At 47.8% G+C, this 27,651-nt stretch overlaps 2 protein-coding genes and 1 pseudogene across 4 annotated transcripts; 2 read left to right on the forward strand and 1 right to left on the reverse strand.

Moving 5' to 3' along the window:
- The first annotated feature begins 10,200 nt into the window (after positions 1–10,200).
- LOC136496766 (peroxidase P7-like) lies at positions 10,201–11,528 on the forward strand (annotated as a pseudogene).
- A 2,962-nt stretch (positions 11,529–14,490) lies between these two features.
- On the reverse strand, positions 14,491–16,030 carry LOC136496777 (peroxidase 2-like). Of its 2 annotated transcripts, none has more exons than XM_066492540.1 (4): positions 15,751–16,030; positions 15,446–15,640; positions 15,153–15,318; positions 14,491–15,064 (listed from the first exon to the last, which is right to left on the reverse strand). In XM_066492540.1, exons 1-4 carry the CDS (start codon positions 15,955–15,957, stop codon positions 14,679–14,681), a joined length of 954 nt encoding a protein of 317 aa, XP_066348637.1. In that variant the 5' UTR covers positions 15,958–16,030; the 3' UTR covers positions 14,491–14,678. The 2 variants fall into 2 exon arrangements, with proteins under 2 accessions (XP_066348637.1, XP_066348643.1); XM_066492546.1 differs by having other exon boundaries at positions 14,492–15,064; positions 15,446–15,637; positions 15,751–16,027.
- Positions 16,031–22,852: 6,822 nt separating this feature from the next.
- On the forward strand, positions 22,853–27,276 carry LOC136496794 (putative tRNA pseudouridine synthase). 2 transcript variants are annotated; one of them, XR_010769119.1, is made up of 8 exons: positions 22,853–23,165; positions 23,251–23,286; positions 23,696–23,808; positions 24,096–24,244; positions 24,342–24,486; positions 25,199–25,615; positions 26,268–27,000; positions 27,132–27,276. XR_010769119.1 is itself a non-coding variant. In XM_066492553.1 (7 exons), the coding sequence occupies exons 1-7, from the start codon at positions 22,904–22,906 to the stop codon at positions 26,697–26,699; spliced, it is 1,554 nt and encodes a 517-aa protein (XP_066348650.1). In that variant the 5' UTR covers positions 22,853–22,903; the 3' UTR covers positions 26,700–27,125. The 2 variants fall into 2 exon arrangements, 1 of the variants encoding a protein (XP_066348650.1); XM_066492553.1 differs by lacking the exon at positions 27,132–27,276 and having other exon boundaries at positions 26,268–27,125.
- Positions 27,277–27,651: the final 375 nt, after the last annotated feature.

Here is a 27,651-nt window from a genome sequence, read left to right on the forward strand (position 1 = left end):
TTCTTGCCATCTCTCTTCTTATATGGCTTCTTCTTTTTCTTTTCATCTTCATCTTCATTGCTTGAGTCATCTTTCTTGTCCTTGTTCTTGTTCTTGAACTTGTCTTTCTTGGGCTTTGTGCATTGATGAGCTAGATGGCCAAGTTCGCCACAATTGTAGCAATCCATCTCAGAGATTGGCTTTCTTCTTGAGCTAGTGAAGAGCTTCTTCTTCTTGCTGTCAAACTTGATGCCACTCTTGTTTAGCTTCTTTAGCATCTTGGCGGTCTTCTTCACCATGAGAGCAAGACTTTCTTCATCATCTTCATCAGTCGAGCTCTCATACTCAAGTCTTGCTTTGCCCTTATCTTGGCTAGCTTTGAATGCTAAATCCTTCTCTTTCTTCTTTGTAGAGGATGAGCCGTCTTGTGGCGTGATGTGCATGTACATCTCATGAGCATTGATCTTTCCTAATATTTGTGTCGGTGTAGCGGCGGAAAGATCACCTTGATGTAGCACGGTCACAATATGCCCATATTTGTCAATGGGGAAGACACTTAAGATCTTTCTCACAATGTCGGATGGTGACATTTGAGTAAGTCCAAGCCCATTGACCTCCTCTACAAGAACATTTAAATAAAAATACATTTCATTAGCACTTTGTTTGGGAAGCATCTCAAATGAATTTAGCTTTTTAATCACAAGGTGATAGCGTTCTTCACGCTCACTCTTGGTTCCCTCATGGAGCGCACAAACGTCCGACCATAGAGCATGGGCGTCTTTGTGGTTCCTTACACGATTGAACACATCTTTACAAAGGCCTCTAAAGATGGTGTTGCGAGCCTTTGCATTCCATTTTTCATAATTAACCTCATCGCCTTGTAGGTTAGTAGCATTTTGAGGTTTTGGGAAGCCTTGTGAGGTGGCTCTAAGAATACCAACGTCTAGAGCTTCTAAGTACGCCTCTATGCGGATTTCCCAATATGGAAAGTCATCTCCCTCAAAGATAGGAGGAGGTCCATCCCTGTGAGACATCTTGCTCTAAGCGGTTAAGCTTAAAAATGTGAGCACGAGGCTCTGATACCAATTGAAATGATCAAGATGCCCAAGAGGGGGGGGGGTGAATTGGGCTAATTCTAAATTTTCTTGCAATAATCAAATCCTACGGATGGCCCAATTAACCCCTTGTGCCTAGAAAGGTGTTTCTATCAAATAACGCACAAAGGACTTGCAACCTATGTTCCAAACTTACTCTAGCATAGCAATTCTATGAATGTAAAGACAAGTATGAATTGCTCAAAGTAAATACTCAAAGTAAATGCTCAAAGTAAAGAGAGAGAGGAACGCGGCGATGTTTTGCCGAGGTATCGGAGAGTCGCCACTCCCCACTAGTCCTCGTTGGAGCACCCGCGCAAGGGTGTAGCTCCCCCTTGATCTGCGCAAGGATCAAGTGCTCTCTACGGGTTGATTCTTCAAAACTCCATCATGGCGAATCACCCAAAGCCGCTCACACCTTGAGTTGGGTCACCCACAAGCTCCGTCGGGTGATCACCAAGCTCCCAACCACCACCAAGCCGTCTAGGTGATGGCGATCACCAAGAGTAACAAGCACGAACTCTCACTTGACCATGCGAAGCCTAATGAGAAGATGGATGCACACTTTGCTACTCTTGATTCACTAATGAGGCTACTCTCTTGGATTCTCAAATCTCAATCACCTCACTAGGACCTTTCTCTTCTTGGCACTCACAAACGTGTTTCTCAGCTGTTGGAATGAGCAAAAGTAACTCCACACATGAGTGGAGCTTCTATTTATAAGGCAGCCTAAAAAACGAACCGTTATGAGCTTCTGCGGGGTGACCGGACGCTCCGGTCATGTTGACCGGACGCTCCGGTCAGTTCAACCTGTGAACCAGTAAAAATGAGTTGACCGGACGCTGGCAGGGTCCGGTCAGCACTGACCGGACGCGTCCGGTCGCATGAAACCCTTACTAGACCCTTACTGGACTCGACCGGACACTGAACCCTCAGGGTCCGGTCAGTACTGACCAGACGCGTCCGGTCGCAGATTCCCTTCTCTAGAACCTTACTGGAGTCGACCGGACGCTGCCTTTCAGCGTCCGGTCACTTGACCTCTTCAGCATCTAGTCGCACCGAACGTAGACAGCTGGTCAAATGAACTGACCGGACCCTGTGGCCAGCATCCGGTCGCACCGGGGCCATCGTTCGGTCAGCATTTGACCCTCCATACACTTCCAACTCTCGATCATATGTGAATGAAGTTTGCTGCAAAGGATCTTAGGCATTCATAGGAGCTACCTAGAGCTAGTTTAATAAGTGTGCACCACACCTAACTCACTAGACTCAACTAGGTCAAGCTACCCGTCCATACCCCCTTAATAGTACGGCCAAAGGAAAAACAAAGTACTAAACTACTCTAAGTGTCTCTCCAACTTCAATCGACACTTAGAACTAGTCATCCTTAACCTTGTAGTCTATTCTTTGAAAACCGAAACGATTTCCATCATAGGGGCATGACCTCTTTGATTGCCCAATCGATCTCCATTACCATGACCTAACTTAATTGCCTCTGCAAAACATACGTTAGTTATAGTAATCTTGTATTGTCATTAATCACCGAAACCCAACTAGGGGCCTAGATGCTTTCAGGCTCGCTGGAGTTTTCCACACTCCCACTTGCTAGGATGTGGATCCCTCCTATCTTCGTGCCACTCTAGACCTTCCTCTTTGGGAGTCTAGACTTTGTCACCGACCAGCTCGGCGTACTCCACCTCCGCGAGGAGGTGCTTGTCCCGATGCCCACTGGAGGAGCAGCACCCTCCACCTAGCCCCAGGCCATTTAATGACCTCAACGTCGAGACACCCACGCTTCGCCTTGAGCCCATGCTGGGCTCAAACCCCATAGTGAGCGATGTACATATTGTTCTTTACTTACTATTTAACACCTTCCGCTAGCTCTTTGAAGGGACCCCATTGTCCCCACTGTGACTACCACATGACCAGTTCCCCTACGGCTTCACATCCCCTGTGGACACGTGCGCACGGGAGCTCCAAAGGATGCTGATGATGCCCCCTCTCATGTTCGAGTTCATGGGGATGGCGGGCTATGCCCCCACCTCCTTCCACGACCTCATCGATGATGAGGTCAAAAGCAATGGCTCCAGCATTGGCGACGTCATGGCACCTGGCCACCCTCTATCCTAGGAGTGCGCTATGGCGGATGCCCCAAGATAGCTATCAGAGGTAGTGGAGTCTCTATAGACTCACACTCCTCTGGACCCCCGTGCATAGGCCCTGACACATTCGTAGGAGCAAGGCGAGGAGTTACGACAAAGGCACCTACGCCGGCGCGCCTAGCGCATCACGCCGTGCCACATGCATGTAACCCGGCGAGCGGTGCTTGGGGTCATGCCCATCAGGTCCAGTGTAACATACTGGATGGAGGGGATGATCCTCCCTTAGTTTGCTCGGGTTGTCCAGAACATCGCTGCTATGGTGATGCTTCTGCGTGGACTCCCCAAGCCTACCGACCCCTAGGAGCAGACGATCCACCAGAACCTTCGGGCGTTGGTGGAGACCACCGCCATTTAGTAGGCGGAGAGCTCCACGTCGCGACACTGGCTTGTGGCCTCTTGCCCAACCGGGGCACTGGGGCCACACCAGTCGAATCGCTCCGTCCACTCACCACAGCAGTTGTGGGACATGGAGCAGGAAGTCGTGGCCCGACCTAGCGCCCGCTCCACACTGACCACCTATGCTCGAGCAGCTTGGGCCGAACCATGACGCTCGCAGCATGATCAACAATTGGTGCCATACTCAGCACGATCATGACGTCCATCGAATGGCGGCAAGAGCGAGCAGCACGGGCCCTGGCCGGACCACCGAGGAGTACCAGGACACGCACCCTAGGCGTGGTGGTCGACCAAATGACCGGAGCCCCAGCCCTAATGGCCTAGGGCCATGGGCCTTTGGTCTCCGCATCCAGAAAGCGATGTTCCCACAGCGTTTCCAATCGCCTACCAACATCGCCAAGTACACTAGGGAGACAAACCCCGGTGTATGGCTCAAGGACTTTTGGCTCGCCTGCTGAGCCGGTGGAGTGGATGATGACTACTTCATCATCCAGTACCTCCCCATCTATGTGGGGGAGCATGTTTGGGCATGGCTCGAATTCCTTTCGTCCAACAGCATCCGCGACTAGGCGGACCTCAAGAGGGTCTTCATTGGGAACTTCTAGGGGACGTATGTCCATCCTGGGAATTCCTGGGACCTCCAGAGTTGCCAACAGGAGCCCAACGAGTCCTTATGGGATTGCATCCATAGGTTCTCAAAATAGTGCAACTCCCTTCCTGATGTTGTCGACACAGACATCGTCAGCACGTTCCTCTCTGGGACAACCTGCCAGACCCTGGTCCACAAGCTCGGCTATGTGAAGCCCCATACCACTCGCGAACTGCTCATCATTGCCATGAACCACGCCTCCGATGAGGAGGCAGTCAGGGCGGTCTTTAGTAGCGGTCAGGACAAGGGCAATTCCAAGCGCAAGGACCAAGGCGAGGGCCCCTCCACACAATAGGGCAAGAAGAACAAGAAGGATCGGTGTCATTCGGCCAACCTAGCTTTGGTCACCGCTGTCGATCACATAGGCAAACAGCCCCGACAGGGCCAGTTCGACCACTTCGATAAGCTTATGCAGAACACATGCACCAACAATGTCTACCCCGTCAAGCACCTCTACAAGGACTGCAAGCTCCTTAAGCGCTTTCTGCGGCAAGCCAAAGGAAGGGAAGTCAAGGAGGACGTGGCCAAGAAGGGAGGCATGGTGGGTAATGATGGAGACAACTTCCCCGACCCCAAGGAATGCCTCATGATCTTTGGGGGATCTAACGCCGTCCACTCCAAGCGTCAGCACAAGGTACGCTACCGAGAGGCATGCGCCGCCGAGTCGGCCATTCCCTCTTTCCTTGGTTGGTCGGACTCCCCGATTAGTTTTGATCAGAGAGACCATACTTCCCACATCGCCCGATTGGGTCACTACCCGCTCGTTGTCGACCACATCATCCACAAGAAGCACCTCACCAAGGTGCTGATGGACGGAGGAAGTGGCCTCAACATTCTATACGTCGACACCCTCGATGCCATGCGCATCCCCTGGTCAGAGCTCCGTCCCGTGAGCTCTCCCTTCCATGGTGTGATCTTGGGGCCATAGGCGTACCCACTCAGGTATATCGACCTGCCCATCACGTTTGGCAATCGAGCCAACTTCCGCTCGAAGGTCCTGACCTTCGAGGTGGACTTTCTGGGGTCCTACCATGCCATCTTGGGGCAGCCATGCTACGCCAAGTTCATGGCGATCGCCAACTATACCTACCTCAAGCTAAAGATGCTAGGACCGAACGGCATCATCACTGTGGGTGGCACCGTCTCGCACGCCTACACGTGCGACCACGAGCATTACGAGCTCACCACTGCTGTCATCAACTCCATCGAGCTCCCAGAGCTTGGGAATTCAATGACTCCAGCAGTCCCTGACTATAATGGGCCAACCTCTTTGAGTGCCTTCCATCTGACCAAGGAAACCAAGGCGGTGGAGATCGACCCCACTAACCCAACCAAGATGGTGCAGATCAAGACCAAGCTCTCGGCCAAATAGGAAAGCGAGCTCGCCGACTTCCTACACGCAAATTGGGATGTCTTCACATGGAAGCCTTCTAACATACCGGACATACTGAGGGAGGTCACCGAGCATGCACTATGCGGCATCCTGGGCTCAAAGCCCTCCAAGCAACGCGTGCGTCGCTTTGATGACGAGAGGCACAGGGCCATAGGCGAAGAGGTCGCCAAACTTCTGGCAGCCGGATTCATCAAAGAGGTATTCCACTCCGACTGGCTAGCCAACCCTGTTCTTGTGAAAAAAGAAGAATGGGAAATGAAGAATGTGTGTTGATTATACTGGCCTCAATAAGGTGTGCCCAAAGGACCATTTTCCTTTGCCACCTCAGGATGCGAAATCCTCTCCTTTCTAGATGCCTTCTCAGGCTACCACTAGATTGCGATGAAAGAGTCCGACCAGGTCACGACCTCATTCATCACCCCGTATGGTTCGTACTATTACGTAACCATGCCTTTCGGTCTAAAGAACGCCGGCGCCACCTACCAACGGTGCATGAAGCAATGCTTCACCGACCAAATTGACCCACCCGACCAACCTGACCAAGTCGAGCGGCCAAAACTGACAATCGCCATCTATGTAGATGGCATAGTGGTGAAAACGGCTTAAGCTAGCGACCTGATCGCAAACTTGGCCGCCACATTCGTGAACCTCTGAAGGTTCAGCGTCACATTAAATCTCGAAAAATGTGTTTTGGGGGTTCCAAAGGGGAAGCTACTCGGATACATCGTGTCCGAGCGCGGCATCGCAGCCAACCCCAAAAAAATCACGGCCATCTCCAACATGGGCCCTATATGCAACGTCAAGGGCGTGCAGAGGCTCACCGGCTTCTTGGCCGCCCTGAACCGGTTCATCTCCCGACTAGACGAACGAGGGTGCCTCTCTACAAACTTCTCAAGAAGATAGACACATTCGTCTAGACAAAGAAGGCACAACATGCTTTAGAAAAGCCTCAAAACGTCGCTAACATCGGCCCCAATCCTCGTCGCTCCCGAACAGGGAGAACCTCTCCTCCTCTACATCACGGCAAGCAACCATGTGTTAAGCGCCGCCCTCGTCGTCGAGAGGGAGGAGCTGGAACACCCCCTAAAGGTCCAACGACCAGTGTACTTCATCAGTGAGGTACTCGTCGACGCCAAGGTTCGCTACCCCCATGTCTAGAAGCTTCTATACGTAGTGTTGATGGCGACCCGGAAGCTCCTGCACTACTTCACCGATCACGAGGTCATCATGTCACTTTGTACCCACTAGGCGTCTAAATCCTATTTGGTTACCCTATGCGGTACAACAAACCAAGGGAGAAAACACCAAAGTTCCAATAAATAGCCTGCCTCCACGGCGTAATGGGCACATGAATTACAAAGTAAATACAAGCTTTCATTAAGCTAAAAACACAAGCCCCGGGCTTTTACAATAACACACAAACCGTGTGTGAACAACCATGGGACTGCTCCGCACCTTGGAGCATGAAGCGGACTCCTGGGCGTCCTCAAAAGCCCCTTCACGGCTTTACAGAAGTCTCAAAAGGGGCTCAGGGGCTTCTGTTGGGTTCATAAACTAGGGGTCCCCAATGGACCCGCTTCCCTACAATACTTGGCCCAGCAGGAGGCGCAGCGACAACGCGCGTCTGGGCCGGCCCAAATACACAATGACAAATTGAGACCATGATCCAGTCCCCGACCGGCACCTCCGGCCAAGAGACCTAGTCGGAGCCCCGACCGCAAGGCCTGGCTGTGGTGGGACCGCAGTTCGACTCCGACCCCGTTCCTCTGACTGAGGATATGCCAGATCTTTGGTTGCCTCTCTTTCCCGACCGACACGGTCGGGGCCGACTAGGAACGACCGACCAAGATGCCTGCTCGGTGTGGGCCCAGGGAGCAGGCGGAGTAGATAAGGTAAGGCGCTCAAGTTAACTGAAATACCGAGGACCATACCCTGCCATGTTAGACGAACACTATACAGCCTGCCAGACGCGTCAGAGCACAAACAGTATTGTGGGCGCCGTCGTTTGTCGTCCTAGGCGAACACTGTGCAACCTACCAGGTACAGCAGGTCATGAACAGTAAGGTGGGCGATTGCGGCGCAAACAGTATGGCGGGCAATGGTATGCTGTACCCGACGACGTGGGCGACAAGACTAGGTAGCACCTGTACACACTCTCTTCCTTTCCGTCTTTGACTTGTAAGGCCATCCCCTTTGTCTATAAAAGGGGATGCGCCCTCTCCTAAAAGGATACAGTCTATATGCTCTCAACAGCGGATAAACTTGGACACACAGAGCATACGCTCCAATACTTAGCGCACGTTTGAGCATCCGTCACTCTCTTCCACTCGGATCATAGTCTGACCGGGCCTCTAACACACCTCCTTCTCATTCCTTACTCGTTTGTAACCCCACAGCAAACTTCGAGCATCTGGGCTCAGAAATAAAGTCACCGACCGACTGAAATTGGATGCAGGGCACGTTGCTTGAACCAGTATAAATCCTGTGTCATCGCGTGCTAGGCCACATTCGATCACAGCACACAATAAAACTATAAATATTTACTTGTCGGCCACATTTTGCACCGAGATATAGTGTGCTTCTCGTTCAACGTTTGTGACTTACCATTGCAATTTTCTCATGCCACCAGGTGAGGTTGCCCTTGTTTTTCTGTTAAAAATTGACATGTTCTAACGACTATCTTAATCTCTTGCACAACTGGTGCTTTGGACCACGCCACTGACAAGAAGACCCTAAAGGCCATTGAATTGGATATGATAGGGGAGCGTACCAGATTTGCATACCAGTGTTCCTGCATTATGTCCCATATTCTATATTATATCCCATATCTTTTATTGGACCTTAGAACCGGATACGGGTCATTCGAATATTTGATATCTATCTCATATACATATCAATACATATCAGAAATCTAATTTTGAGTATTCAGAATTGCATACAGTGAGCATATTAAATGTTCGGATTCAGATATGGACTATCCAAATAGTGTTTTGACCCTTTCAGGACGGACGAATATCAGAAAGTATCCGTCCCATTTTCATCCCTACTTAAATGGATAGGTGTTGGGTGGAGACAGTGGCGGAGCCAGGATTCCAAACTTGGGTATTCCTACTTCCACGTCAATAAAAAAAATCAGTTGTTTTTAACTGCAATGAGTGAAAATACTACAAAATATGAACCAATTTGAGAGGATGTTTTTTTTACTATTTTGGGCTTCAATGAGTGAAAATACTACAAAATATGGCATTATACATATACATATACAAGTATATACACATATATACATAGAAGTGTGCTAAAATAGTTGGGTATTCCTGGAAATACGGGGAATACCCTCTGTATCCGCCCATGGGTGGAGATGAAAAATACTAGCTTCTTCAAGCTCTCTCTTTCCTATATATTATGAGGAGCTATTTTATCAAATATTTTTTTAAACATCAAGTGTAGCTCCTTTTAAAATCCAGTCTCACAAGGGATGGACATTAGATGGAGCTGAAAATACTGTCTTGTTCCAGCTCCCACTCTCTCCTATCTACCGTGAGAAGCTGTTTTACTAAATGTTTTTTCTAAAACAATTTCAGCTTCACCAGTGAAGTTGCTCATGGAACTCAAGTCAAAAGAAAATTGCTCCACCAGTAAAGGAGAATCATACCAAAGAGGGTTTTATAGTTGCACGTTTTAGCGGAACAGAGGGAGTGCATTAAAAATTTTTAAAAAAGAGGGACTACTCTATGGATTATTGAGAATTGGTTGAACCACACTCCAAAACAAGAAATCAAGAAAGTCAATCTTTGGCCTGCGCACTTTGTTCACGTACGCATATATCAAGAAAAAAAGAATTCGATTCTTGGGACTCCTAAGTGTATGGAGACAACATTATCTTGGCAGTAGTAGTACAGGAGCTGAACGGTACCAGTAGCAGCGTATGCGTAGTACAAGTGTACAAAGTTCGGGTGCTGTTGTGGTTGTCGTTGTCGTGCACTCGTGCTGGGTGCATATAAAAAAACGCTTAATAACGGAGAAGCAAGTACGACCAATGAGCTTGGGTCACACATGCAGCTGAGTTAGTCTTGGGTAGGTCAATTAGATCACCTTCATCTCATATTCTCATGAAGCTTGCCCGCTGAGCAAATCGAGGCAACTTCCCCGCGATTAGTTGCCGGCGATCGTCATGCATTAGGATATCATCATCATCAGATCGACCGGTGGTTAGCTAAAAAACGTTGAGCAACAAAAGCCTCACCGCACCGCAGCCCATCCATCAGTCATTCAGTCTCCAATTTTCCTACCTACCAGCTGGAAATCCTGAGCATTTCATAGAGTAGTCAACTCCACACTCCTTTCCTTAGTTCATCTACTGAATCATTTATCTCACTTTAACGCTTTCTGCGCGAAACGCTAGCTTAGGTAGCTTGCTTGCGTAGAACCGAGTCGACGAGTCAACTCCATGGGCTATATAAATCGCTTCCAGTAGTGCTTTTCTCGCATCCACTGGAGACAAAAGCCAGCTTTGATCGGTGAATTAGTTGTCGTCTGATAGCTCAATTAGTTAGCTGATTAACGTGGTGCAGAAGAAGCTGTTGAGCTTGCCGGCGATGGTGGCTTCAATGTCTCACCGTTTCGTGGCGGCGGCGTGTGTCGCGACGACCGTGGCGTTCGCTCTCTTGGCCACGACCAGCAGCGCGCAGCTGGACACGCACTTCTACGACAGGGCGTGCCCGGCGGCGCTCCCCACCATCAAGAGGCTCGTGGAGGAGGCTGTGGCGGCGGAGCCCCGCATGGGCGCGTCGCTGCTGCGGCTGCACTTCCACGACTGCATGCATGCATGCATGCATTACTAGCAAGTTAATCGCGTCCCACCACGCTGATGCATGCATGCATTTCAACATCTCTCCGACATGATCTTTATCTTTGTGCTTGGTTCAATTCAGGGGTGCGACGGGTCCATCCTGCTGGATGACACGCCCTTCTTCACCGGCGAGAAGATGGCCGCGCCGAACGCCAACTCCGTCCGCGGCTATGACGTGATCGACCGCAGCAAGGGTGCCGTCAACGCCGCCTGCAGGGGCAACGTGGTCTCCTGCGCCGACATCGTCGCCGTCGCGGCACGTGACTCCGTCGTCGCGGTTCGTTCATTCGCCTCCATCGTCTTGTTGCACGCACGCACGAAAACCTTCACCACCCGTCCATGCAGCACGCACTGCAGCTAATTAACTAGTTAGTGGCGCATGCATGCACGAATGCATCGTGGTCGTCTTTCCCATCATGCATGCAGCTGGGACGCCCGTCGTACAACGTTCCGCTGGGCCGCCGGGACGCGCGGACGGCGAGCCAGGCGGCGGCGAACAACAGCATCCCGGCGCCGACCTTCAGCCTGGACCGCCTCGCCTCCACCTTCGCGTCGCACGGCCTCTCCCTCCAGGACCTCGTCGTGCTCTCGGGAGGCCACACGCTGGGCTTCTCCCGCTGCACCAACTTCCGGGACCGCCTCTACAACGAGACCGCCACCCTGACCCTGGACGGCTCCCTCGCCGCCTCGCTCCGGGCCGTGTGCCCGCGGGCCACCGGCAGCGGCGACGACAGCCTCGCCCCGCTCGACCCCACGCCCGCGCACTTCGACGGCGCCTACTTCGCCTCCCTGCTGCGGAGCAGGGGAGTCCTCCACTCGGACCAGCAGCTGTTCGCCGGCGGCCTCGATCGGCGTCACGGACGCTCCCGTGAGGTTCTATGCCGCCAACGCCGACGCGTTCAGGAGGGACTTCGCGGAGGCCATGGTGAGGATGGCCAGCCTGAGCCCGCTCACCGGCAGCAGCGGCGAGATCCGTTACAACTGCAGGAAGGTGAACTACTCTTGAGTGGATTTGGTTCGCGCGTGCACAGCTCACAGCTGACGGGTCAGACTGTTCATGTGGTCGTGTCAAACATACAGAGTGTGTTATTTGAGATAAGTTCTCTACATTTATGTTGTTCTGCCACCGGCAAAAGGGAGCTTTAGGGCTGGTTCTTATTTTGCTGTAGTCTTTCGTTTATTTGATTCGCAGTTTGTGAGGTAAGACTGTTTCATCTGATGTTTCAGTTGTACTACGCATTTCAAATTACTACTGTACTTCGATAGAGAGGAAGCAAAGATGTTTTTAAGACAGATGAAGGATGATCTGCACCTTATTGGTAAAATGCTGGTGTGCTCAAATCATCTTTTGCAACAACTGCAGGGGTTTTCTGCTCGTGCGTTCAGTTGGTGGACCTACTACTAATGGCGTCGTCTCTCTTGTTGCTATTGCCATGGCGCCTTTGGTTTTCTTGGCTATATTCTCACTTTTTCTTTTGGAATTACAGCAAAACGTTGCCATAAGTTTTATTAGAAGTAGAAAATTAAAAAAAAATGGCCACCTAGTCTATGGAATTCTAGATAAAAAAAAACAGCATAAAACAACATTGGAACAAACCACAGCCCAAATAACAACTCAAAATCATAAGCAAAAACAACATTCCACCATCTCAAGACTTGAAATTTTCACCAAGAGAGAGATCCTCCCTCTAATAAGAGACACAATGTATAAAGATTGAGACAATGCCTCTTGGCAAGGGGATTGATGCCCATAGGTGCCATTGTTGTCAAGGGCTTTCGCAAAAAGGCCCAAAAGCCATCACGAGCAACACCCCTCCCCCTTTCCCACCCCCATAAAATTACACGAGATCTAAGTTGTGACCAGTCTCCCTTGCTATATGGTTGGATATTGGCATATATAGAGATCCAACAAGGGGAAAAGCGCAGAGACAACCACTAGGAAGAGGATTCATCCTCAAATGCATTTTCATGTCAACTAGCGAAGATTTGTCAGGGTGGGGTGGAAGGTGGGATAGGTGTGGTGGAGATCTCGATTGGAGGAAGATGTGGAGAAAGAGAAACAAGGAGGACAAGGAAGGAAAACAAGAAGAGGTGAAGTTGGATGAGGAAAAAAAAGAAATTCCTTCCTAGCAGCTAGCTCTGGATCTGCCACTTGGCACAAGGACTACCTATGGTGCTCCATTTGGTCACATGTACCCCTTCCACTTTAAAACCTGTATGACTTTTGGCTCAAATTTTGACCTAACAATATTTATTTAGTTACTTAGCACGTAAAATGAAATGACTACTACTAGATATAACATAAGAAAACTTGCCTAATATATTTTCTATTTACAGTAATATAGAAGACCAGTAGTCAAACGGATGAACAAAATCAGTGGTGCTATATCAAATATATAAAAATAGAGGGAGTATGCAAAATGACAAGTTTTTCTTTTGTCAAACTTTTGAAGCTCGGAAGACTACTGAAGTACTGATACGTTAAAAGTATATATGTAGATTTGAAAAAAACGAGAGAGAGAAATTATAATGGGTTGATTCATCCTGAAGCGCACTTTCATATTTTTTTATAGATATAGTTATGGAAGTATTCGAATAAAAAATAGTGTCCTTAATATTTACAATTTGAAAACCATGTTACTAGTATTGTGACAGGGGAGAGAGTAAATAAATACTAAATGCAAGTGTTTGTTGAGTGACCGAACAGGCCTCCAGAAGTTAAGGGGCCCACGATCAACCATCAGTACCGCTATTAAGCCAAGCAAAAGAAAGCCTAACTAGTCTAGTTGTAACTCCTGCTGCCTTGGTCCTAAAATAAAAGGAATCGGGTGTTCAAAATTTATACCAAAATATAAAGTATTTTAGGACCTCATGTCCTCCCCCTTCTCTGCTTTTATTGACCGAACACCACTTTCCTTCTAGACACGCCATACATTTTCTCTCTAATTTATGGCAGGAAATAATAACATGTAAATATTCCTTTTAAACTAGAAAAGCAATAACCACACTTCCTCCTAATTAGTGAGGGGTAGTACGGTATTTTGCCATGCTCCTTGTTTTGTTTGAAAATTACGTTCCTTATATTTTAAGATGGAGTATTAATCTATTTTCTACTGCAGGGTGGTCATCTCATCTTCTTTTTTGAAGAGAAGAGGAATGATTAAAACTAGGCACAATAAAACCCCAAATTATATAAATAATACTAAAATAAAAATAAATAATATTCTATCTAAGATCTTCCACTGTTGTCTTCTCTAGGGGTTTTGATTGATACATTCGATGCTGCAGATGAAAAGAGCACAATCAAACATCAACGCATGCTGAATCCACCGACCAACCTGAAAACCTTGGACGTGCTATAAGATCCAACGATTTGAAACTGGATCAAATCACATCTGAATCAATAAAAATCATCAACGGTTGAATCATTGGGTATATATAATATAACCTGCAAATTCAGCACCTTCAAAATCTTGATCCACCAAGTTGAATGTTTGATTTTCTCTCCACACTCATCGACAAATAAGGTCGACGACTTGGAGTTAATATCTCCACAGAGAGTGCCCATGATGAGCACATTTTTCCTTGCATATAGTAGCCACAAACAGACCTCCTGGTGATGAAACTTACTCCCACGATGGTGAACTTGTTGTGGTCATCGCTGAAGCCATCACATGTAACAAGCTACCGATCGAACATTAGTGTTGATGTAAATGGAGAAGTGATTTTTGTTTGATCCCCACCAAAATCTGACTGACGAGGAGTGATTAAGCTGCTCCAAGGAATGCTGCTATACGTCTCTAACAATCATCCTTCCAATTAATAAATTGCAACTTCTCTGTTCCCCTCACCATGATATATGTTCTTGAGTTGGAGCCAACATGTTTGGCTTTCGGTTATTTGTATTTCCAAAATGTAGGCCCTATTTTGCTTTTCGCACCCGGGCCTTAATGCCGCTTGTGTTTCCACTCGAGATGTGCGTTGGTTGCCTTCACAGTTTCACATTATGAATTTATTTTCCTCTAACAAAATACACAAATGACCCAACAATCTTATTCGACCATAGCACGACACGACAACACAACACACTGGGCCGTTGGCCCAATGGTTTCTCAACCGCGGGTGCACGCGCAGGGTGTCCAGGCAGGCCGGACTCTCAGTTCACGCTGGAGCAACTGAGCCTGATCTGGCCCTGCGAGCCGGTGAGCACGCCGACGCTGCCCATGCGCACCATGGCCGCGGCGAAGTCATTTCTGAACTGCGCCGCGTTGGACGCGTAGCTCTGGACCAGCGCGTCGGTGGAGCCGCCGCTGAAGAGCTGCTGGTCGGAGTGCAGCACCCCGCGCTGCGAGAGCAGGCCGCGGAAGAAGGCGCCGTCGAACGTGTTGGGCGTCTCCAGGTCCATGGGCGCAAGGTTGCCGTTGCCGCCTGACTGCGGGCAGTTGGCCCGGAGCGCCGCCGCGTCGGACTGGTTGAGGTTGGACTCGCCGTAGAGCCGGCTCCGGAAGTTGGCGCACTGCGCCTGCCCGACCGTGTGAGCTCCTGCACGACCACGTACGTATGAGTTGTCATGCATTGGCGGATCATGTATTGTCAGTAGTGTGTGTACAAGCAATCGAGTTGCATGAACCTGAGAGCGCGACCATGTCCGTGGTGGTGAGCCCCTTCCTGGCGAAGCCGCTGATGAGGCTGTCGAGGCTGGAGCCCGGAGGAGGGAGGTCGCTGTTGGCCTGCGAGAGGCTGGCCGTGGTGGAGTCCCTCCTCCCCAACAGCACCGTGTACGGCGGCCCTCCTAACTGCAAGCAGCGAAAGGAAGCAGAATATATAAACATCATCCGGTCTCGGTCAGTGCTGCTTGTCTTGTCTGTCGACAACATCGAAATCTATGCGCATTTCCTTCATTATTTGATGGATCGATCTTACGGTTAGGACGGAGTCGCGCGCGGCGACGGCGAGGATGTCGGCGCAGGAGACGGTCCGCGGGCAGACGGCCTCGACCTGCGCCTTGATGCTGTCGACGACGTCGAAGCCCCTGAGCGAGCCCCGGTTGGGGAACGAGCTCTGCTCCCCTGTGAAGTTGGCCGTGTCGGCCAGCAGCACCGACGCATCGCATCCCTGCTGTCACGCCACGGAATGCATGCAGGAGTACGTACGTGAGCTAGCTAGAGGTGGTGTTGTTACGCCACGGTATGCATGAGCGGCGGCAGAGACGACGATCGAGGACTTGCCTGGACGAAGCAGTCGTGGAAGTGAAGCCTGAGCAGGGAGGCCCCCATCCGGGGGTCCCTGCTGACCGCTGCCGTCACGGCGCTCCTGATGGTGCCCAGCGCCCTCGGGCACGACGAGTCGTAGAACGTCGCCGACAGCTGCGCCGACGCCACAGCGGCCACGGCCAGGAGGACGATCGCCTGAACGGAAACTGAAGCAGCAGCCATGGTACTGTGACAGTATCTAACTATCTATCTTTTGACTGATCGAGGCGCAGGTCATCGATCAGTCACGACTTCACGCAGATATAGCACTGGCCACTGCTACTCCAAACGCGCGTACCAGAAACTATCCCAGTGGCCCCGTCACGGTGCCGTGTCTGCTAGCTGGTCTGAATGCAGCTAAGAGCCTGTTCGTTTAGCTGTGGCTTGTCGTAAACGATCGTAAATTTTCAGCCAGGACAGTATTTTTCTCTCATACAAACCAGCCAACAGTACTTCTTTACGAACCAGCAACGAAACGAACCAGCCAACCGAGAGTGTGCCGGGCTGCCAGCGACGCATCTCTGTTACGATAGGCCTTCCTAAATCCTACTAATTATGGAAGGACAGAGCGATCTTCCGGAATAAATGCATCTCTGTTACTGCTACTGCAAGCATAGACAAGGGCACTCCTATTGCAGAAATCATCATAGTTTCTATGGACATTAATTATACTGCCACCTAAGTGTTTTGCTGATGTGATAAGGTAGTTATTGAAAAGAGAGTATAAATCATAGAAACTGAGTCTAAGTTAAAAACCATGTCTACACGAGAACCAAGACATAAGGGATGTAATTGGTAGAGAACGGAGAAAGAATGTACGTGACTAGATAAAAAATTGTTCGTAGAAATTACTCGCTGGGGCCATGGTTTATATATATAATGTCTATAAAAATTAATAGGTATAGAAACTAGTCTGTAATATTGGAACTGGTCTAACGTTTGCTGAAGAAAACGTGCGCGTACAGGCCAAACTCCATACTACTATCGCATGATGTTGATCGGTTAACGCACGTATCCAGCTGAATCGGTAGGAACCACATGCACGTCTGCCTCGCCTCTGCCTGCCTGCCTGCCTGATATGTACGTGTGAACACACACAACAAAACAAACCAATTCCTTCTACATAATGCATGCATGATAGCATGACCCTGGCAGTGTTCTCGTACAGTTTTTATCTCAAGGATATATATAAGGATTAGTGCACTGTAATTATTTACTATAGCTAACGTTATATGTGCTGATACAATACAAATCCGTCATTTTCTGTCTCTTTCTGTCCTGCAGGAAGCCATGCCAGGCCTGTACTACGTACTGATGATGGCTTGTATTAACAACGACGACGATCATCAATTAGCTGGACATCTTAAAAAGAAGCAAAATTCCATATGCGGTAGGGACCTTGTACACCTGGCTGCACCCTTCCTTGCACGGATTTTTTTTTAATTTTAACACTTTTTGATAACTAATTTTAAATTTAACACTGTAAGTTTTTTTTAAAACTAACATTTTTTGCTGCACCTATTGTTCTGGCGCGGCCAAATGCCTGTGCCGCGCCATGCATGGTGCCGCGGTAGAGGTCTGACGTGGCGACAACCGGTTTTGGTGACCGTTGACGTGGCAGCTCTTGCCGCGCTACCGACCTTGGCGCGGCAGTGCCGCGCCCTGATCCGTGGCGCGGCAGAGCCGAATAAATACTGCGCCCAGCCCTGCCTGTCCGAGCAGTAAGCCTGCCTGGCTGCTGCGCCCGCCGCCCGACCGGCGGTACCTGAACGGTTTAATCCGAACGCGTCGCGCCGATAGTGGAAGATATTCTAAGTATTGCTTGACGTAAAATCAATAGTAGATTTGTTTCTGTCTTTTATTGATTTTTTTCATGGCCGAATAGAGAATTTGATAAGCCAATGATTTGTTTTTCGTCTTTCATAATACGGTTAACCACCAATTTAACTAATTGATTATAAAAAATTGCCACCGGCGTCGAGATACGCCGGGACTGCCGGTTTCCGAACTAGTTGGTACTTAATCTCGCCGGCAGTGCTGCCGCGATGCAAAGAAACGAATATGAAACAGATAAATGAAGTCCGTGCACAAGTTGACAAGCTGCCACATAACATTTTCATTGTTTTGACATAAGTTTGACATAACATAATCAAATAACCCCGTAAGTTTTGGACACCAATATTCGTTTGACCTAACAAACTAAGACCCAGGAGTGTAAGAATTTCTCGGACGTCTCTGTCTCTTCGGATTTGTAGGCAACACATTGGGAGTGTAGCCAACGTCGGTATGGTCGCGTCGACGGTGCGTACGGCTCGTACCCTACAAGTACGATTAATTATAATTCTTTATGATCGTTAGTTCATGGAGCCTACGTATTTAAATAAACTATCTTTGATAGTACCTGTGAGGCTCCTTGGGTACCAAGCGGGCACCACCTAGCTGAAACATGTCGATCTCATGCTGCGGCCAACCATCGCACTGGTCGTGCTGTCTGCGGAAGCCCGGGGGGTTGTCGTCCTCGTCGTTCTCAGTTACAGGGTCCTTCCCAGTGCTATGATGCGGTGGTGTACGCACTGCGGAAGTGGCACCCAACCGCGCTGAAGCCATCGGCTGAGAAGAGCTGGCTGGTGTCCTCAAAGAGGCTGAAGACGTGCCACCCGACCACGCCGGGAGTGGCGATTCCTCATAAGGAGTGTCCATGCAGCTCAGCTTCTGAGCTAGCTTCCTGCAGTTCTTCTTCACCTTCTGCATAACGTATATACATTAAAGAAACATTTTCAGAACGGACAAGTTTATGTTACCTCCGCAAAAGCCACGAGAACGCTTGGCCCCTGACTTCTAGACTCGTGAAGCCAGAACGTTGCTTCGTTGGACAGCCTTGACAATTATGTCGCCTGGGTACAGAAATGCGGTTGGACAGTTTTAGTACACATACTTAATACCAAAAGGATAACAAATTGTACCATTCAAGTATATTACCACGTATCTTTGAAGCGGGGCTCTCTCCAGCTGTGTGTCCTCCCTAGTGGTAACGTCGTACACATCTTCGATGACATCTTCCTCCGAGTCCTCGTCAATCGCCACGTTAGTGTACGGAGGCTTGATATGTGTCCTTGTAGACCTGTGAAGCCACTGTAGGTACTTGTCGAAGGTGTGCTGGTCGTGTGGAGGACCCGCATGGATCGGATGTCGTACCCTGTTCTGCCATAAATGGATGCGCAAGCTGTGTGTCATGCGCCAATCCTTGGTCTTGTACCTCTTCCTGCGGTCATACCTGCAATAAAACGATGTTAGTTGTACCACACACCTCTGGATTGTAGCATTGATATTAATCGATAACGCACCCGTGTAATTCTTGGTTGTTGGAGTAAAGCGGTGGTGGGCAGCCTGTCATTCTCCCAAATTGTCTGCAGACCCGGATGGGCAAGTGAATCTCGACCACATGGAAGAAAATAAGAGGGACGCCGCAGCGATACTCGTCTAACTCGTCCCTAGTGACAGGACCGAGATAGTCCTGGAGCTCCCGAGAATCCCAAGGACACCGATGCACCTGAAATTTCGTAATTGAGTTAGGTTGCGATATAGTGTACATCGAACAAGACACATGTATGATAGTAAAGAGAGCGTAACCTAGTGTTGTGTCAGGACATCGAGACCGTCCGTGTACTCCCTGTACTTGCGCCTCGCATTCCCTCTAACTAACTCTGCTTCCGTCCAGATATACAGAGCTGTAGGGAGTGTATCCTGCCCTGCATTGAACACGATAATAAATTAGCCATTAATAATGAATTCATATGTAACTGCCTCTAAAAATATAGTCAACCGAAGTACTTATTGGTAAACCAATATTAAGGAGCCTTCCAACGGGCCATCGTTCCCAACACCACACCTGAAGTAGGTAGAGCAACCCCCAAGGTTCGCATATCCTGAGATGCGACGGTAGGCAACGCATAGCTGTCAATACGTCCATGCCAGAACTGCGCTGCCCCAGCTGTATGCCGCTATGTTCTCCCACGGCTGTCGTAATATGTCAAGCAACATCCAGCTGATCGTGTTGTCCAAGACGTCTGGGAAGAGGAAAGCACCAAGAAAGTGCCAGAGCTACACACGAGCGAACCTGACGATCAGAGCCTCCTCAGCCTGTGGGTCCAAGTAATCAAAGCGCTCCGTGATCCAGGACGATAAAACCCCAGAACTTTTTCTGAAATTGACCAAAGAAAATGAGACCCCATGGCTGCAGGAAAGCAATGCAAGTATTAAATAGGCTTGAATTACTCACTTATTTTTCTTCGAAGCATCGTCGTCTGGTGGAAGAAAGCCAGTAAATTGAGCCACCAGCTCCCTCCAGTGATCGTTGTCAACTATCCCTGTCACTGAAAGTCCCCCCAACCGAAGGCCTAAAATAGCCTTTACGTCCTGCAACGTCAAGGTCATCTCGCCACAAGGTAGGTGGAACGTGTGGGTCTCAGGCCTTCACCTGTTATAAGAATAGAACGACTGTTAGTTGCCTCAAATTTGTTAGAAGAAAGTTTACGTACAAAGAATGCACTCGCACCTGTCTACAGCTGCAGTAAGTAGTGCTGGGTCAAGGGGCGGAAGACCGTGGTTGACAACACAAACAAGCTCGAGGAAGCCGGCACGCCGTATGTACGGCGCATAACGCTCGTCCCACTGGTGCGCCCTGGTGTGCGTGCGGGGCCTCAAAGGTGGCAAGGACACCTCTGCGTCATTGTCACTCAAGATGTGTACTCGGTGCTGGTCGTCGTACTCCACCTCAAAAATAGGGTACAACGGATGCTGCGTGGGAGGAGCCATCCTATTACGAATTGATAAACAAAGCGTTAGAGTATCCAAATTAACAAAATTTAAATTAACATTAATAAGTTCACAAACAAATCACTAACCTAACTATCCTAAATCCCTAAACCCAAAATCCTAACTATACTAGATAATAAATACATAATCAATCCCTAAAATACCTAAACCCTTTTGGGTTTAGAGTAAACTAGTATCTATACCCAAAATCCCTAACTAAATAACTAACTATAAACTAAATAATAAATATATAAACAATTCCTAAACCCAAAATCCTAACTAGAACACACAATCTCAAACCTACGTAAATCACAAACAAATTCACTAACCTAACTATCATAAATCACTGACTATCATAAATCAATACCAACCATAAAACCATAACTATCCTAAATTACTAACTATCCTAAATCACTAATTATCCTAAATCAATAATAATAATAAAATAAAATCAACCCTAACTATTCTAAATTACTAACTATCCTAAATCACTAATTATCCTAAATCAATAATAATAAAAAAAAATATGAAATCAACCCTAACTATCCTAAATCACTAACTATCCTAAATCAATAATAAGCAAAAAAAAAATGAAATCAAGAGGAGGTACCTTAGGAGCGGGCGGCCTTGACGCGCCGGCGTTCGTGGCGCTGCGCGGCGAGAGTGGCCGGGCGCGGCGTGGTCGGGTGGGCGAGGCCGGGCGGGCGCTGGCGCCGGGCGCTGCGCGGCGGCTGGCGGCGCTGGCAGCGGATGGGCGAGTGAAGGCGTTGGCGGCAGGCGAGCGGGCAGGGTGCGTGCGGGCGAACGGGCGGCCGGCCACGCGGTATTTATTCGGCTATGCCGCGCCATGGATCAGGGCACGGCACTGCCGTGCCAAGATCGGTGGCGCGACAAGAGCTGCCACGTCAACAGTCACCGAAACCGGTCGTCGCCACGTCAGACCTCTGCCGCGCTACCATGCATGGCGCGGCACAGACATTTGGCCGCGCCAGGGCTATAGGCGCTGTCAAAAATGTTAGTTTTTTTTAAAAAAAACTTGCAGTGTTAAATTTAAAATTAGTTATCAAAAAGTGTTAAAATTAAAAAAAAATTCTCGTTGCACACGCTTGCATAGTTGCATGGATCGGAGCGGGAGCCGGGAGGTATGCGTCGCCGTCGTCGGCACCATACATAACCAAGCCCTCATACTCATACTCATACTCAGTACTCCAAACCTGTATCGATTTACTATCACTTGATTGCGTTATTGTCTCCATGATACGACTACAACATGCAATCCAAAGAATTCCTTCTCGTGTCATCACCTTGTAACTTCGACCAGTCTCCGACACAAGATTTTATATTTCTTTCTTCGAGAGGAGCTAACTGATGGTTAAGGGCCTGTTCGGTCAGTGCGGAAGGAGATCAGGAATTATTCCTGCTGATTAATGTTATGCAAATTAGACCATGGTTCCGGCTAGGAATCATTCCAAGTGTCCATTCCGAGGTAACCGAACTCCAGTGGTCAGGTTATTAAAATTGTGATCCTGAATTAGATCTGAACTCCAGTGGTAGGATCGCAAATCGTAGAAACACAAGTAATAGGATTGTAGAATCGTAGATTCTATTTATTAGAATCGTAGAATCAGTCCGATAAACCAACATCGTAAGATCATAAACAAATAAAAATCGTAAAATCGCAAAATTGCAACATGGCATCACGAGTTTAACAACTATGCTTATGGGCATGTGGCTCATATAATTTTTACTACAGTTCAAACATACAATAATTAGCTCACCATAAAAATTTCACCACAATTGAACCATAAAAACTACAACTATGAATTAATTATAGAAAAGAATAGATCTAAAGCTACAGAAAAAATATGTACTAAAACAGACCACATTATATATTCACTGTGTATACCTACTCATGTGGAGTCCAATAAATTTAGATTTTCTATTTTATGTTTTTTTGTAATTTACTATGATTTTTTAAAGATTTAACCGAAGCAAATAAAAAAGAAAAAGATAAAATTGCCTTTGAAAACTGTTTATAACTGGTTAGGGAGGTAAAACGAATGGTTTTAAAAATTTAGGAGGTGGTTTACTCGGTTTTAGAGTTCAGAAAGAAAAAACAGACTTTTACAAAAGTTAAGGGGGTAATGTGGTTTTTTTTTGTTACCAAATAGAGCATTTCGTGGGTCTTAGTCTTACAAGCCCAACTCTAGAAAGCCCATAAGATAAAGCCCGTCGCGATGTTCGGTCTTATCTGCCACTGCAATTAACGAACTTTCCACGTGGGCCACACCTCCTCGCATCGCCTCCCTCGACGATGGCCGCCGCCGCCGCTGCGTCGGCGTCGTGGCTTCTCCGTAGGTCTATATCCTCCGCATTCCTCGCCAGGCGCGCGGGCCCTAGCATCCTGCGTACAACCCTCTGCTATTCCTCCTCCGCATCCGCCTGCCCCAAGCTAACGCCGTCACTGCCTCCGCCGGACACATCCGACAATGATGGCGGCGGCGGGATGAGGTGGGAGTCTGCGCGCAAGAAGAGGGTGGTGCTCCGCATCGGCTACGTAGGCACGGATTACCGAGGTTTTGCTCGTCGACTTTTTAATTTCCGCCAGGGAAATGGGTGTCATGGAGCTTTGACTGAATGCTATTGCTATGTGCTTGGCAGGGCTTCAAAAGCAGCGAGAGCTTGGCGTGGATTCGAGTAAGTTCTGAATTATTAACTTGTTTGGGCTTGCTTAAAGCTATTTAATTTTGCTTGCGTGTTCAGTGTAGTTTTTTTTTTGGCACTGTTGCTGCCTGGTAGAACTAGATGACTCTTTTCGTGCTAGTTGCATTGCGTTGCTGCTAGTGGTTCTGTGCATTGGGGCTCTAATGCTTGTTCACTTGTTGAATGATTCGAACTTTCACCGCGATGTTTTGTAATCCTATAGAATGATTGTGAAAGGTCACACACATGATTGACACAAGTGCCATTTCTATAATATGGATACTGAATCACAGATGCACTATAGACTATAGTTGCTCCTGGTTCTTTTGTTAATTATCAGAAATTCAGAATGATGCATTGACAGTATAAGATGTAGATTAATTGTTCTGAGCTCATTCTGCAGCCATTGAGTCAGTCTTGGAATCTGCCATCTTCAAGTCAGGCGGAATTCTTGAGAGTAATTATGGAAAACTGCAAAAGGTTGGGTGGGAAAGGAGTAGCCGAACTGATAAAGGGGTAGGTTTAACCATTTAAGCGCTTGGTTTTTATGAAGAATGCATTTATTTTTTTTCTAGAAAAAAAAAGGCTTGTATGGAAGGGCGGGCCTGGTGCAAGCGGTAGAGTCTTACCGCCTGTGACCGGAAGGTCCCGGGTTCGAGTCGCGGTCTCCTCGCATTGCACAGGCGAGGGTAAGGCTTGCCACTGACACCCTTCCCTAGACCCCGCACAGAGCGGGAGCTCTCTGCACTGGGTACGCCCTTTAACAAAGGCTTGTATGCATGCTTAGAATGGACTAATTTCAGGTACACTCATTGGCTACAATGATTTCCCTTAAAATGGAAATCCCTGATAGAGCATGGGAGGATGATCCTGATGGTATTGCTCTTGCCAGTATCATCAACTCAAATTTGCCGGACAATGTGAGGGTATTTAGTATCTTGCCTGCGCAAAGGTAAATGGGTCATTTATTGTACAGAAATAATAGAGAATAGAGGATTCATTCCATTATACTTAATTTTTATCATGGCATGGTGTGCATTGAACTATAGGAGTTTTGATGTAAGGAGGGAGTGCTTGTACCGTGAGTACTTCTATCTTCTTCCTGCTGAAGTTATTGGAATTAAAGATGGTTATAGCCCTGAAGAAATGCAAGAGCACTTGTCTGAGTTCAACAGCATACTGAAAGGTTTCGAGGTATGTGCCTGATTCAATGTGTCTCGTTTATTCTGTGGCTGTGCAGTATTTGTAAAACAATAGATATGTCTTCCATGAAACTAATGATAACATGCAAGTGATTTGGGGAACATCCTTATATGTTGAAATCAGAAAGAGGCCGTGGCGGTGAGTTTTATTTAATGAGCATATTACATCAGAGGTCATCGGACCTATCCAGTTGACCCATGATTCCACGAGCCTTAATCTTGGATTCTGCCCTGGTATATGTACCTGAATTGCTTAGTACGGTCTGTGATTTCTTAATTAGAAGATAGAAAAAAGAATCTTGGAATGCTTATGAACATTTAACCATGCTAAGTGAGGCATGCGTCATAATTAAGCATGTTTATCTGTTGGTACTTTTCCAATTGCTTCACTGCTGGATGCTTCAGTGGGCAGTTAAACAAGTTCAAGCTGCTTTTTGGACTAAATTTGAAGGTTCAAGTACTGACACAACTGAAGAAGTGGAGTCTAGTTCAGTGTACTCTTGACAGTTGCTAGACGATTACTGCTTAGGCATAACACAAATTTGTAGAAGCCTGGACAAATTAAATCCATAAGATATTTAACTTTTCAAGCACACCCTCTTTCACCCCAATATGCATATTAGGGGAAGACCTTGTCAGAATAATTTTTCTTGTTGAATTACTTTGCATGCACACAAATTTCACTATATCTTCTCAACTTGTAGGGAAACCATCCATTTCATAATTACACAGCACGTGCCAAGTATAGGAAGGTCCTCGCGGGAAGACACCGAAGGGTGAAAGGAGCAAGCTCGATGTTGAAGTCCATGTCCTCCGAAATGGGTATGGCAGAAAGCTCTTCTGAAGAAAGCACTTCTTCAGATCATGATGAGGACTTGAATATTTCATCAATCATTGACACTGGTGCATCAGAGGACAATTGTGTGAATGATATTCTGAAACTTTCTGAGAATCGGGTGCAGATTCAAGCTAGGTGGCTGCATGAACCTGATGAAAGTGATAGATTAAATGCTTCACATTTCAGAGATATCATTACCTGTTCCTGTGGAGAGTTGCAAACTTCATCAGGAATTCAATTTGTGGAATTGACCTTATGCGGGGTATCTTTTATGCTACATCAGGTATGTATAATCCATTGTGAAATTATTATTAATGTAATACTCCCTTGCAACCGATCAGGGAAAACTAGATTTCACAAGATTACTTTTAAGGTTGAATACTCTATTGCTAGACTTTGTTTTTGTTTTGGGTCTTTTATATAGCTAACCTATAGATACATACTCCCTCCATTCCAAATTATAAGACGTTTTAGCTTTTCTAGATACGTAGTTTTTGCTATGCACATAGATGTATACACTATGTCTAGATACATACTAAAAACAATGTATCTAGAAAAGACAAAACATCTTATAATTTGGAACAGAGGGAGTACTTGATTTCTCAAATTCGCCCCTCTAAAAAACCAGCTCAGTAGATTTGTATATATGATTCTGAATTGTGTTACTTGATATTACTGTCAAGAAACTAATCCCTCTGAGAACTTGAGAAGCTCACATGCCTTTTAAAACAGTTTCTACTTTACTAACCAGTTCATTAAATAGTAATATTCACTGCCAACAATCTAGTTACATTTGAGAAGTGACATGATTGTTAGAACAGTCTGTTGGGGTTGTTCATAGGACACAATTAATTGCTGATACCCAATTACTGAAACTATCATGCAGACATGTTGTTATGACTTTGTAGTCATGCTGTTCTTTTTCTTGACCTCAGATCCGGAAAATGGTTGGAACTGCCGTGGCAGTGAAGCGTGGATTACTACCCAAAGACATCATAGAACTGTCTCTTGCAAAGTTTTCTAGAATCGTGCTACCAGTAGCCCCTTCAGAAGTTCTGATCCTTAAGGACAATAGTTTCTGCACGAAGAGCAAGGAAGGGAGAATCGTTCGCCCTGGGATCCAGTCAATGAACAAGTCAGCAGCAATCAGGAAGGGCGTTGAGGAATTCTACAAGGCGGCTCTTCTGCCAGAAGTAGCGAAATTCTTGGGCCCCTCTATGCCGCCATGGAAAGAATGGCTGGAGAACTTGGACAGGTTTGCTGGCATACCAGATTCACAGCTGGACGAAGTTAGGGAGGCCTACAGAGCATGGAAGGCTGATTATGACCGCGTGAAGATGGCTAGAAAGAGTGCTAGCAGTGTCTAATTTCATCACAATGCTACTCAGCAGTCTCGCAAGGTGGATGGGCAACTGAACTGAACTGTTCACTGAAGAGAGCGGTGTTTTTCACTTTCAGCCGCTTCCTTGTATTGGACCTGTAGGGTTGGCAATGTTGCCACCTGTGTGGTGTTCTGGATGAGGGGATTTAGTTCAAACCTGAAATGATTCCTAGAGATTTGGATCTGTGTTGAGGCCCCGGGTGCTGCAAGCATTTCTGCTCTGCCGAGGGGTACAAGGTTGAGAGCCAGCCAAAGGTGTTGGCTGACCACTGCAGGACAATTCGCAGGTATGCAGATTTTTGCTTTCATTGCATTGCAGATTTGATGACTAAAGTCAAGCAAGCAAAAAAAAACCCTCCTCTAATCTATACGCTCGTATGGCACCGTTGTAATTCGCCCCATTTTGTTTTGAATGAAGAATGGATATGCAGTCCGTCAAGCAAGCAGCGTGCGTGCGTGCATTGTTGTTCAGTTGATGCTACTAGGAGTATTCTGTATTCACATGGAGCCATTTGGATTGCAAGGCACATGCACGGATGCATATGCACCCCCCGTGTTGGTTTCACGTGGACCATGATGCTCGCTGTCACTGATGCTGCTACCTACTGTAGCTAGCTTGTTTCAACCGAACGTCTCGTCAGTCAGCATGCATGCGGGGGCACTGACTAGTGCAGAGCCACGGCACGGCAGTGCCCTCCCTAATTGTCGCCTCACGAGCAGCAGCTGCCTGTGCGTGCGGCCAAGCCCCGCCCGTCTGGCGTCTGGAGGCCGCACTGCACGTCTGCACGTCGGACCGCAGACGCGACGCCAGGGGGAGATGGAGGACGAAGACGAGCTGAGGACGCATCCTGACGACGACGACGGACGTGAAGCAAGCCTCGTGAGGCGCATGGCATGGCAGGGGGTGCAGCGGCGACCTGCCGGGGGGCCCGTCCCCC

Source organism: Miscanthus floridulus, chromosome 1 (genome assembly GCF_019320115.1).
Source record: "Miscanthus floridulus cultivar M001 chromosome 1, ASM1932011v1, whole genome shotgun sequence".
Classification (NCBI taxonomy): domain Eukaryota; kingdom Viridiplantae; phylum Streptophyta; class Magnoliopsida; order Poales; family Poaceae; genus Miscanthus; species Miscanthus floridulus.

Excerpts from the sequence above, each read along its gene's own strand:
- LOC136496777 (XM_066492540.1), bottom strand. The coding sequence starts at position 15,957 with ATGGCTGCTGCTTCAGTTTCCGTTCAGGCGATCGTCCTCCTGGCCGTG. Across the intron at positions 15,641-15,750 it reads TCCACGACTGCTTCGTCCAG|CAGGGATGCGATGCGTCGGT; the intron begins GCAAGTCCTCGA and ends GTGGCGTGACAG. Across the intron at positions 15,065-15,152 it reads GGACATGGTCGCGCTCTCAG|GAGCTCACACGGTCGGGCAG; the intron begins GTTCATGCAACT and ends GTGGTCGTGCAG.
- LOC136496794 (XM_066492553.1), top strand. The coding sequence starts at position 22,904 with ATGGCCGCCGCCGCCGCTGCGTCGGCGTCGTGGCTTCTCCGTAGGTCT. Across the intron at positions 24,245-24,341 it reads AGTATCTTGCCTGCGCAAAG|GAGTTTTGATGTAAGGAGGG; the intron begins GTAAATGGGTCA and ends ATTGAACTATAG. Across the intron at positions 24,487-25,198 it reads GCATACTGAAAGGTTTCGAG|GGAAACCATCCATTTCATAA; the intron begins GTATGTGCCTGA and ends CTCAACTTGTAG.